The 13,386-nt window shown below is 41.9% G+C and overlaps 2 protein-coding genes across 2 annotated transcripts; one reads left to right on the forward strand and one right to left on the reverse strand.

The window, feature by feature from the left end:
- Positions 1–502: 502 nt before the first annotated feature.
- On the forward strand, positions 503–4,302 carry rraga (Ras-related GTP binding A). Its single transcript, XM_076102686.1, has 10 exons — positions 503–661; positions 987–1,110; positions 2,039–2,138; positions 2,237–2,303; positions 2,401–2,623; positions 2,913–3,008; positions 3,093–3,215; positions 3,315–3,406; positions 3,514–3,629; positions 3,735–4,302. The coding sequence occupies exons 2-10, from the start codon at positions 1,084–1,086 to the stop codon at positions 3,836–3,838; spliced, it is 948 nt and encodes a 315-aa protein (XP_075958801.1). The 5' UTR covers positions 503–661; positions 987–1,083; the 3' UTR covers positions 3,839–4,302.
- Positions 4,303–6,501: 2,199 nt separating this feature from the next.
- On the reverse strand, positions 6,502–10,219 carry cnga2b (cyclic nucleotide gated channel subunit alpha 2b). The gene is given in 6 exon segments (XM_076101386.1): positions 6,502–7,997; positions 8,384–8,490; positions 8,595–8,702; positions 8,808–8,984; positions 9,901–10,011; positions 10,119–10,219. Coding segments are annotated over 6 exon segments (2,100 nt in total).
- Positions 10,220–13,386: the final 3,167 nt, after the last annotated feature.

Consider the following 13,386-nt stretch of genomic DNA (forward strand, 5'->3'; position numbering starts at 1 on the left):
TGAATTTTACATCTTAAGACTTACTGTAATTACTTTGTTAGAGACACAAGTTAAAAAATATGTTTATTTTGAGTATTATGTACAGTAGTTATTATTTACTTTTCGATGAGTTACATTAAACTGATTCTTAAATTATCCTGCCAACCACAAAATGAGAATCTACATGTCCCACTATTGATAGTGCAGTATACTTTGCAAATATGCATTTAAAAAAAACGTTTCTCTGATGCAATATTGGACAAAATGTACTAATAGTATCTTCTAAACCTATTTTGACACTACTAAAGAAGAAGAAGACAGTTTAATATTTATCCCTGTGTCATGCCTGTTAGGCAATTTGAACTTTATGCTTCCAAAAGACTCTAACAGTAACTACTTTCCGAATCCTAATTTAAAACATTTGTAACCTTAATATTTAATTTGTGTGTGTCCTCAGTGGTAAACATGATCTGGTAATGAAGCAAAATCTGCCAGTGAGACAAAACTCGGGGCATACCAAGCCACCCATCATGTGACTTTGGCGTAAACAGGAAGCAGCTGATCTTCACCTCACTACTGCCTGCTTCCATCAAGTAATGTGTACAACTGTAATCTGAAAAACAAAAAATAAACTGGTAGTCTGAAATTGCTTGAATTCAAGTAACGGATCTACCCTGTCAGGGTAAGTGGACTACTGAGTGTTAACTTAGCTAGCTAAGCTAACACTGCCTACCTTGGCTAATGCTATATCTGGACTATTTGTCGTGCTAGCTAACTTAGCATTTAGCTTAGATGTTTATCCGGAACGGAGAAAAGAGTTTAAATAAAGTTATTGAACTGTTTATATATTCGTCCGTGTCTAATAAGCTCACGACCGGATACACATGTCTGACTTGTTTGTCGTGTAAGCGTTTAAACGTGTCCTTTTGTAGTAATGTCGGCTGTCTGCTTCATGAGAGCTAACCTTCAGTGACAGCTAGGTGAAACTATTTGTGTCTGTTCTGCAGCTGACGGAGAGCAAGAGGAGAGCTGCTGCAGACGCTTGACTAAAGTCACCTGACTTGCAGCTCAGAGAAATACTCTACTTCGTGTCTGCTAAGGGGGATGTCAAGCACAGCAATGAAGAAAAAGGTGAAGCAGGAGCTAATCATTGACTCTTCATCAAGTAGTGGTACATGTACTTAAATGCAACATTGAGGTGGTTGTACTTTACTCCAGTACCTTCATTTCATACCTCTGACGTTTTTAGCATGAGCTGTTTTCCAATGGCTCTAATAATGAATAATCACATCTTGATATGTAGTAGTTGCTATTTTAAGATCTGTCCTAAAATACACATCATTTAGAAGTCAAAAGGATTTTTCAACTTGTACCCACTTATATTCTGCACTTCCAGCTAAAAATAGCCTTCCGCTATTCTCTAAATGACTGGTGATTTAACGTCATCACACACATCTTCACAGACCTTTTTAAGGCTGATTCTAAAATTCTTCTTAAAGTTTAATTAAATTAAAATGATGATATTAAGTGCTTCTCTCTCAAAGTTATATTCCCGGCAGAGTGGAGATCTCGTTGAAGCATTTCAGGCCATTGTGCAATCAGATAATATTGAACAATTTAATTTATAAATGACATGTGAAATACATCTTACAAATCATTTACGTGTTTTTTGGTGTCAAACATTTCTTAGACTGCTATGTTTTGTACAAAACATATAATCAGCTAATAGAATATGAGGCATTGTCAGAAATTAAAATAAGCCCTCTTGACTAGCAACAACATTTACATGTAATTAGACGTTAACGCACCACAAATCATGTAATATAATATAACACTATGGTGCTTTTGCTTTTCACATTTCAAGAGCACGATGTTGCTTGTCATGTATATGTAAGTTAAAGGACTTTTACATCCTCTGAAGTGTTTTAACATTGCGACACTGCTTACTTTATTTGAGTAAAGAGTCTGATTATTTCTTCCACCGCTGGTCATAAGAGTAGAGAAGAGACGAAGACTTTATCTTCAGCGATGAGTGAATCTGTTGCATTTGTGCTTTCAGGTGTTACTGATGGGAAAAAGTGGTTCTGGAAAGACCAGTATGAGATCAATCATCTTTGCTAATTACATAGCTCGAGACACACGCCGCCTTGGAGCTACAAGTAAGAGTGCTTTCAAAATAAAAGGCGCCGCATGATGCCCCATGTTTCTTTATTAATATCATCTATAAAACAATATTTACATCCTTTGTTAAATGTAGTTGACGTGGAGCACTCCCATGTACGGTTTCTTGGCAATCTGGTTCTAAACCTGTGGGACTGTGGAGGGTAAAGTACAAAGTTTGTTATTTGCCATTTTTTGGACCGACTTCTTCAATCTGAGCTCCTCTGTCAAACGTCGCTCTGTGCTTCCTTCACCCAACAGACAGGACACGTTCATGGAGAACTACTTCACCAGCCAGAGGGACAACATTTTTAGGAATGTAGAGGTACTTATTTATATATTCGACGTTGAGAGCCGCGAGCTGGAGAAAGACATGCACTACTACCAGTCGTGCCTGGAGGCCATCCTGCAGAACTCCCCCGACGCCAAAGTGTTCTGCCTCGTTCACAAGATGGATCTGGTGCAGGAAGACCAGAGAGACCTGGTAAGCTTAACAATTGTGATAGTTTGTCTTTTTTATGAATGTTATTTATACCGTTTTAAAGACACATTTCTCTATTTGAAATCCTTAATTTTTCAATAGTTGAGGTAAGATTGAGTGTAACAGCAAATCATCGGCCTTAAAATACATCTGTAATACTGGATAACTTCAACAAAAGTATAAAAATATGGTCCTCTTGTTTATCCTCTTGTTTATTATCCCCTCCTCCACCCTGGATGTCATATTTGTTATTCATTAATTGATTGATTTGATCGTTTGACTGTTTCAACAGATCTTTAAGGAGCGCGAAGAGGATCTGAAGAGACTGTCCAGACCTCTGGCCTGCACTTGCTTCAGGACGTCAATCTGGGACGAGACCCTGTATAAGGTTGTGACGCTTGACTGCTTTGTATGTCTGGACTTCTGGTAATAAAGTCGACACAGTAAGAAACATTTCTAAATGTCTTTGCAGGCCTGGTCTAGCATAGTCTACCAGCTCATCCCAAACGTCCAGCAGCTGGAAACCAACCTGAGAAATTTTGCGCAGATCATAGAGGCGGATGAAGTTCTCCTGTTTGAGAGAGCCACCTTCCTGGTGAGAGAAACCTCTTCCTCTGGTCTGGTGTCTGGTGTCTGGGCAGAAAATCTGGATCCGGTAATGAAAGAATTGTGTTTTGTTTTTTTGTAAATGCAGGTGATCTCCCACTATCAGTGCAAAGAGCAGCGCGATGCTCACCGGTTTGAGAAGATCAGCAACATTATCAAACAGTTCAAACTCAGCTGTAGGTGAGTTCACGCTGCACAAACGTCGCCGTCACACCCCCGCACATCACCCACCAACTTTCTGTTTTTTTAAATCATGTTTCTGATTATTTCTTTATTTTGTGTTCCAGTAAACTGGCAGCCTCTTTCCAAAGCATGGAAGTGAGGAACTCCAACTTCGCGGCCTTCATCGACGTCTTCACCTCCAACACATACGTCATGGTCATCATGTCGGACCCCTCCATTCGTAAGCAGTCACAATTAACAACTTCTCAGCAGTGAATGTGCGGTTAAGAAACCAAACCGGCGTGATTCAATATCCATGTCTCTGTTATTTTAATTTTTTTTTCAGCATCTGCAGCCACTCTCATCAATATCCGTAATGCTAGGAAACACTTTGAGAAGTTGGAGCGGGTGGATGGACCCAAGCACAGCTTGCACATGCGAATGCGCTAGCCGGTGCGTTTGTCCCCGTGGAAACCATCAGCCAATCAGTCCACCGACCGCAGACGGCATGTTGCGGTCCTCCAGCTCCGATACATACGAAGCAGCCCTGCACTGTCTCCTCTACATCTTCTTATTTCAATCACAGCTATTTACTGGAGAAATCATATTTTCTTTTTGTCTAAGTTCTACAGTGATCGTAAAGTATCTTGAGCTTTCGACATGTACTGTTGGAGTATTTGCCCCGTAGCTCGACCCATTAAAAGTAAAATGAATAGTTGTGTTTACTATGAAGGGGACTACCTTTGCTGTCACACTTTGTCTTACACGGTCCATTCATTCACTCCATGCAGTGACTCCCAGTGATCGGGGGGACAGTATCTCCAAATGATAAGCAGCAGATACTGTCTCATTTTTCAAATGCAGTTTGTAAGCTGTTACACTTTGAAAACAATATATAGTTATATTCAGAAAAATATGTGACGTGTTTTTTTTTTGCTTCTGTTTTTACATTTTGACAATGCTCACCACTTGATCAACATTTTCAAAACAATTGTGCATATTTTGTGAACAGATACATATTACACAGATACATATTATTACATGTTTACTTCCTGTAAAAAGACTTGTTGCTCAGAGTTCATTCCTGTTATTCCTTTCAGTCACTGCAGCGTCTCTGGCCATGAGGCCTTTTGACACTCTGCACCAGTTGTCCTGTGCACATGACATGTGGTTGTGTGTGTGTGTGTGCGTGTGTGTGTGAGAGAGAGTGTGGAGAAGTTCAGTGCAGCTGTTCAGCACTTTTCATGGAGTCGACAGCAGTGTATGTGCAGATGGAACAACGTGTTACAACACAATCACTTCATTTCAGTGACAAACAGCTGAGTTAAGCTTGTTATACAGAATGAGTTTTAATTTCCTTTATTGTCTGAATTAGCACTTAAGCCCTTGAAAACGTGGCTTCAAAGCTGAAGTTTTTCTTTATAACATTTAACAACAAATAATCAAAGTAAGAACATCTTTAGGTTTTATTTGTTAAGAGTTTAACACTTTCAAAACTCTGCTGATCTGCTTCACCAGGTCCGTGTGGATGTGGTTTGATCAGATGTAATTGAAAGTGACCTAACACTTAGAACAACCTGGCAGTCATCAGTCTGACTTGAATTCGAAAGTATGTGACGTAACCTTTTTCTAACTGAGCTCCTCCTTCTTTTAAGCAACATTAACACCACAGTGAGAAAAGAAATGTAGTTCTATCTAACGAGAATATAACCAAACATTGTTCTAACTTAGATAATAGTGCGTTCATGTGGTGCTCGTAGTAAGGGGCAGATGAAGAAAATATATCAAATTTCAACCCGGTATAAAACAGAGAAGGAAGCATCCACGGCAATTCAAATGATAACTGACTCACGCCAACACCATCCATTTCTGCTGATGAAGAACCACGTGATTTAAAAAAAAAGGCTTGTCACTGGACTTTGAGTTGGGATTGTCTTGTCTTGTCTTGTTAGGCCAAGATCTTCCGATTCTGCTCACAAAACAGGTTTGACATTGGAGCCTATCACGAGCTGTAGCTACCTCTCATTAGCTTCTAGTGTGATGTACAGTCTTCATATATATTCATGCTGTTTGACCAGCCGACGGCAGGTAACTGGAGATTTGTCCATGGCACTTGATCACACCCACTCCTTCGGGGGCTGCAGGGGATATGCACTCATTACCTCCTGCCCCTTTACTATAGCCAGCTCTGCTGCAGAGGCATTGTTCCAGCTGTGCTTATCAACACTGCTCGTGTGGTTGAGTTGTAACCTGGAATGCACACGGCTGAATAACTGGAAAATCCCCAGTCCCTCGCTGCTGAGAGAGAGAGTCTCCACGACAGAAAAGGGGGCAGCTAAATGCAAACAGAGATTAAGCGGCTCACTCATTCTAATGTAAGACTGGCTGAGTACGTTTTAAAGCAAATGAAAATAGACTGAACACCTGAAAAAACAGAAGCTGCACATTGCGAGTGAGTCACTTCACCAGAGACAAAATTGTTTTCAATGCACAAACTCACAACAGCCAAAGTAAGAAATAAAATGTCAAAAGGTTGTTGTGATAATCACCAAAACAGACTGATTCAGATCTAACCTGGAAGATAACAGAACATAAGGACACTGGAAAATAATTGTGTTTGTGTATGTGAACTCAGCAAATCACCTTCTACCATCTCTCCTCGGACTTTTTCCCCAGGAGGAGCAGCAAGAGACGAGGTGTACGGGAACCAGAGCGTAATATACAACAAGTAGAGAGAACTGAATCCCTCCGCTGATGCAACCCAACACGAGATGTTTACAAGTGACCCAAAAACTAGAACAACCTGCAATTCTTAAGAGCTTTTTAGTCGGGAAATCTAAAAAAAAGTGACATTTGTAGGTTGTCAGTGTGCTCTAGTTTAAATTCAAATGTAAACGCTAAAAATGTCTTCTCAATTCTTTGAAGTAGCTTGATCTGGGATATAACCATTTAAACACACTTTCAATTCACTGGTTTTAGTAGACAAGAACTCAAAGACTGCATAGGCGTGGCAGTGTTTTCCAATTTCTTTTTCATGTTTTATTGACATGCAGACATCTCTTTACACTCAGCTAAACATTTTCACAATAGAAGAAACAATCTAAAAAATCTCCTTAGTGTGACAGTTTTGCTGGGCTCTTTTTGTCCTCCATTTACACATCACTCCGTTGCGGGGACCCATCCGTATGGGCAACAGGCCCAGGGTCTGTTCCACTGAAGGTCTCCGCGTCTGCACCCGTTTCATCGCTTGCGTCTGCGCCGCAGTCCGTTTGATTTTGTTGCCGCTCCAGCAGAGTGATGCGCTGCTTCAGCCGCTGCTGAGTGTGTTTGTATTCGCTGAGCAGGCGGGCGAAGCGAGTCTGGAGGGTGTCCAGAGAGGACTCCAGCCTCTCCACCTTCTCCTCTGTGTCCTCTTTCTGCAGCCCGCCGCTCTCGGTGTTCTCATCAAGCAGGCCCTCCTTCATCAGGATCTCCCGGCCCCTCTCCTCGAGCACAGTCTTGGCATTTGGATACTCGGTCACCGCTTCCATCAAGTCGTCCTTAGAGAGGCAGAAGAGATCCGAGTAGCCCAAGCTGCGAATGTTGGCTGTCCGGCGGTTTCCCATTTTGCTACCTTTTATGTTCAGGATGCTGATTTCCCCGAAGCAGCTGCCGGCTGTGAGGAGGGCGTACTGTGTGACCCCGTCATCGGCCACCACAGCCAGCTTTCCCTCTTTAATGATGTACATCTCCTTCCCTATGTCCCCCTTTCTGCAGATGTAGTCCCCCGGACTGAAGACCTGGGGGCGAAGTTTGAGCACGAGCTCCACCAGCAGGCCAGCCTCACAGTCTTGAAAAATGCGCACTTTCTTCAAGGTCTCCAGGTGTACATTAATTGCAATCTCCGCCCGTAGTTTGTTTGGCAAATTCTTCAGCACCTCCTTCTCGTCTACTGCTTTCTTGTTGGTCCAGAGATAGTCGAACCATTTGATGACCCGCGTCTCCAGTTCTTTGCTGACCTTGCGGAAGTGCATGTAGTGTTTGATGGCGTCGATCCGGGCTTGAAACTCGGCACGGGTGGCGTTCATGTTGGCAATCATGGAACCAACATTTCCCACAATTGTGGCAAAGATGAGAACCCCAACAAGAAAGTCAAAGACCACAAATAGGTACTCCTCGTCCCGCACAGGTGCAGGCATCTCTCCAATGGTGGTGAGAGTTAGAGTCGACCAGTACAGACAGTAGACGTAGCTCCGAGTCAAGGAGGAATACTCAGGTTTGGAGATGTTTGGGAACACCCAAGTGTCCGAGCCAAATCCCAAAGAACTGGATATAGCGTAGTAGATGCAGGCGTTCCAGTGAATGATGACCAGGATGTAAAGCACCAAGTTGCCGATGCGGAAGATGTTGGGGTAGTTGGTGCGCGTCTCAGTGCGGTCAAAGAATTCAAACATGCGCGGGAATCGAAGCAGACGGTTAAACCTGAGCTGTGGCGTATGGATGCCAGTGGAGATGTACGCCAGGTCCGTGGGCAGGATGGACACCACGTCCAGCTTGAACTGTAACGTTCGGACGTAGCTGTCTCTGAGCTTGGCATGGTCCTTCACCAGCAGACCTTGTTCCAAGAACCCTGAGACAAGAAGAATAGAGCACAAACTCAGCTGAGCCGTGATCTCAACTCACTGTCATGTTTTATTTCTGCGTTTCAGCACCTTTCAGCTCATTGTTTTGATTTTATCTCTCGGAACTTTACTGTTTGAGACTTTCATTAACCCTGTTTTCTGTGAAATATCTCATAAACCTACCCCGGGGCAGACAGGAAAGATAATGTTAGGGACTATAGCTGGTGAATTTATTGGAGCATTTAGCAGTTAAGGAGCCAGATTATGTCCTGCTGGAGTTGGTGGAGAACAAAAAGTAGTTAAAAGGAGAGTGAATATTAGACTAGCAAATGTCACGTGGCCAGAAACTCGACTCCAAACGAATGATATTGTTTTGTATGTTGAAATAAGTTACCTGTGCGAAGTCGGACGCAAGTGTCAATTATGTACACAAGGTCAGAGAGGTAGTCCAGCACCAGCCAGCAGATGTAATTGCTCACCTGTAACTTCTCAAAGCATGCCCTGTGAGTAGAAACAAAAAAAGAATTACAGCTCCAGCCTGTAAGGGGTCAGAACACCCATCCACCACATCCATCACCTACAGATAACGATTGTGGTGTCATTACCTCGCTACAACAAGGAACCAGTTGTAGAGCACTGCTGTGGCGATGACAAATAACCAGCGGTAGTAGGCGTTATCGGCTGGGGACACCACAAAGAAATCCCACTTTTTCCTGAAAGCATGGAGAGATTTGCAAATACAGTCAGACACAACTGTGTCTTATAGTTTACATTATTACTGCAAAGATATGCGGGGAAATAGAAGCAGCTAAAGATACCTAAAGATCCCTTTGGCATTGTTGCCATTGGCATCTGGTTGCGTGTTGCTGATGCGGCTGGGGGCCGTCCGCAGCTCAGGGCCACGAAAGCGTTCCAGGAAGGAGTCCGGCCGTTCCTCCTCCTCCAGCATGCTCCTGTGTGCCCATTCCCTCAGTCTCACCACCAGGTTCACCAGGCTGACACACACACACACACACACACACACACACACACACACACACACACACACACACACACACACACACACACACACACACACACACACACACACACACACACACACAGGAAGCATACAAGCTCTCATAACATTTTAAAGAATTGTATATGAAAATAAAGGCATGAAAGTGACACAAGGTAGACATCTCCAAGGAGCTGCAGAACAACTCAGAACATATTCAGAAACAAACACAGTTCAACTTGATCAGAGTCTCGTTCAGTTGAGATTCTACTGGGATTTACAAATAATTTAACACATTTATGTTTTAAATTACATTACATATGCTTTTATCCAAAGCGATTTACAATTTTGCATAAAGTGTAAGAAGTCCGCTTTAAAGATAAAAACAGTAATTTGTTTAGGAGAAACATCCTCAGAAAATAAATATCTATCTTGGCTCATCCAGGATATGTTTTTGAAAAGACTTATTACTATTTTTTAAATCCCAGAATTAGTCAAACAGGTCAATGCACTTTCTGGAATTCTCTTTAATCACAACTGATCGTCTTGGTTTTTATCAAATGTTTTGCACTTTTTCCTGAAGATTGTACATCAAGAATTAGTTTTACACAATGACAGAATAAGATGAAAACCATTTCTCTGGTTTTATGCTTCTAGTAGTCTTTCACCTGACCAATATGGCCTTTCGGTCATCGAGGTCTCTGTGCAGTATGTCCATTATGTGTACTTTCATCCAGCGTGTGACCTTAAAAAAGACTTTAACAAAACTCTCTGTAAACTTTGTCTGGGTTGTGGGCTGGTTTTAAGAAAAACAGACAACCTTTGCAACAAAAAATAAATAAATGAAAAAAGCTGCACAACAATGATTCACCTTCTCTGATCGGTCACTTTTCTAACAGTTGCTGTAGCTTTACCTTGAGATGGCTCCGTTCCTTTGAAATGAATTTCTGGAATTGCGTCCATGAGGGTCGAGACCAGCGACTCTTTGTAGCTCTGAGGATGTGTCATCACACACAGATGGCACCCTGGGGGCAAACACACATGTGGCCTTTTACTTCTTTGCTTTGTTTTTGTTGCTTCTCTCAAACAAACCCCTGAGACAAATACACCATGATCCAATAGCTGTCCTCACCTGCTGAGAATACTCTCGGCTCTATCGATGTCCTCATCCAAGGTGGTCTTCACCGACAGACTGTGCGGCGACCGATCTCTCTCAGCCGTCTGGCCCGTCATCCTCAGACCTGCAGGTGAGGACGAACACTCATGTTACTCTTGTCATCTGCTCTCTGTGACTGCCGGTGTCTGCAGAGATGTTCTGTGGGAGTGTTTATGGTGCGTATAGCAGATTCTCCTCAGGGGACAAGAGGGGGGACGACTGGGACAGTCTGCCACGGTCCCTCACCTGGCCTGTCACACAAGCAGCCGGTTGCCGTGGTGAGTGAAGCAGCTACAAAGAGAAACTGCACGATACTGATGCTGTTTGAACCATGGAGGTAATGGAGGTGCACCTAGAAAGCCACATCCCTCACCCCCAAAAACATGCAGGGCAGTGATGGCCTTTCACCCCGTGCAGTGCCGACACATGTCGAGGTGATTAGGCGACTGTTGCCGTTGTGTGACTAATTGGTGGATCATTAACGAAAACACACAAACACACACACTTACACACACCTACACACACGCACAGTCAGTCTGAAGCTCCGCGGCTCAGCGAGCCAATCAGCCGCTCTCCCTCAGGAGCAGCATCACTTAGGAAACCAGCGTGCTGCTGACTGAGAGCAAAGTGTGGCACCTATATGTCATAAGGGTAACTGGGTTTACTGAACGGGCTGCCAAAAGTGCTTAGAGACTAACGACATGTATTACTGTATTTGTTTATGATGATGCTTTATTTTATGGTTCCGTCATCTCTGAATAATTTCTCACTCTCAATTATTTCATAGAGTTTCTTAGAGAGAGCATTGTAACGTTAGCGCTTATTATAGGATCAATTGCTTATGTAACAACTAGCAAACAACATATATAGAGAATAGAGTTTATATATATATATAAACTCTATTCTCCATATATGTTGTAATATATAATATATATATGTAATATATAATATATATGTTGTTATAATATATTTACTTTGGTTTTAATGGAGCTTTTCTTTCAGAGAACTTCCTATTTTTATATGTCAAATTACATAAAGCTATTTCTAGGAAATTATCAGAAACTAACAGACCTGTCAAATAAAGCTTCTTGTTATTTTGAATATGTAAACAATAAATCACCGACCATTGCATATACATATTATCTATTATATAGCTTTTCATTTAATACATTATGAGATACAGCTTCTATTTGTTTTACTTGCAACTCACAGTGAAACTTTTTTAAATTTTTATTTAAACAGTATTGAATTAAAATACATTTTCTAAAAAAAAAAGGGGTTTTATTTATCATTAAATTGTTTTCTTAACAAATTAGCACCTGTGGATTATTAGCTTTATAAGAAAACTATGTTTGCCAGAAAAAAAAGAGAAAAAGAAAATAATGGAAAAATCTATCATTTTACACACAGCTTTATTCATACCTTCAGTTTCCTTCAGTTACTCCAATAAAATCCTTATGGTGACTTCACACAGGAACACCCAGAGCAGCTCTTCCATTCTCAGTGCCCACAGTGGATGCTATGAGAGGAAAAATCAAAACTTCATCCAACACTTCTTGAAAAACAGCCACAAGTCCTGTTCTTGGAACACTTTCTGCTTCTCTTTCTTCTCTCTTCTCCTCTTGAAGTGTGTCCCCCTCGTTCCCCTCTCAGATGCACGAACACGTGGTCCACCTGATCCTCAGCTGGACCGAGCACCTGCAACAGTGCACAGGATGTGAGATGCAGGGCGGGGAAGTCTTTGAACGGTTCAGAGCCCAGATGTCAGCTTCAGGCCGAGGAGTCTTCTGGGGAAACCTCTTGGCAGTGCTTTTCCTCTGCATGCCTCTGACGCTGGAGAATAGCGAGAAGCAGCGCAGAGCAGGCAACTCAACAGGGTATCATCTCCTTTGTTGTGTTTGGTGATCAGTTCTCTTCATAAATCATATATTATATAACATATTGATCATAATGTTTTATGTTAGGCTGTTTGGCATTTCCAAGTTCCCACTATCTTTACATTCTTCATTAGTAGTACATTGATATATTGGCATAATCCTGTGTATATTATATTTATAGTCTTTACTTGAAATATTGGCTTGTAGTGGTGGAAAGTTACTATAAGTACAATACTGAAATGTTGTACTTCGGTAATTTTGAGGTACCTGTACGTCACTTGATATTATGTCCAATAGGTGCTACATGTATACTCCTCCACTACATGTTACACTGTAACAGTTACTTTTTCCTCCACTTTATTTGACAGATACGTTTATTCCTCAAATAAAACCAGATGTTTACGATACTCCTTCCACCATTGTTGGCTGGATATTTTCTGTATCATTAGAATATTTACATCATATTTCCTCAAAAGTAATGTTCTGAACATTTCTTTTTTCTAAATATGATTTGTAGTTTGATATGAGACTTGGACTGGTTGTTGTCTGATCTGCCTCTCCATCTCGCCTCTATTTAAACCAATCTTGTGGATCAAATTAAAATTGATACTTTATTTATGATTCCAAACGCTCTTTCCAACATCACATGCACAGACACGCCACCCGATGCAGATGGAGCTTGACGATCCAGATGATGAAGGCCGCAGGGGACCGCCTCCTCATCACTGTGACAGAGCCTGACAGTCTCAGCTCTAATCAGATCCTTAGAAAACCAGAGACTCGCTGAGAAACCCACGAGGGAGCGGAGCCCAGAGGACTTTACATCTGACTGAGATCCAGGCCAGTGAACAATAAACTACAATCTGCCAACGCTATCCCCTGTTGTACTGCAAGACTGTTGATGGACCGTGAAGAAGGAGAGACAACAGAGTATAACAAAGAAATTATAATGCAATATTGTGCATTTCCTCTTGGGACGGGGCAGGGAGAGGAAACGCAAACAATAAATGTCCGTTTATTATTTTTATGAGGCGCTATTAAAAACGGGTGCTGTGTTTCACGAGGAAAGATAGGGAAGGATATGAAAGCGTGAGGGCAGTAACAGGAAGATAAGATAAGAGAAAGGAGAAGCAGGCTGCAATAAAAGGAAAATGGGTTAAAAGCTCGGCTCATAAAAGTGATGTTCTGTTGGAGGACATCTTCCATCAGATCGGTCTTTAGTAGACAGCAGATAGAGTTTGACATGGAAAGTTATTTTCTCTGTACCTGAAGGACTTTTCATTCATGTTGACTTTAGAGGTAATATTTGGCCTTCGAAACAGCAGTTTCTCCAGAGCAGCGGACATTGACTTCATGTTGAGGTTGTT

This window comes from Anarhichas minor, unplaced genomic scaffold (genome assembly GCF_050575085.1).
Source record: "Anarhichas minor isolate MPS153535 unplaced genomic scaffold, ASM5057508v1 ptg000027l, whole genome shotgun sequence".
NCBI classification, from domain to species: domain Eukaryota; kingdom Metazoa; phylum Chordata; class Actinopteri; order Perciformes; family Anarhichadidae; genus Anarhichas; species Anarhichas minor.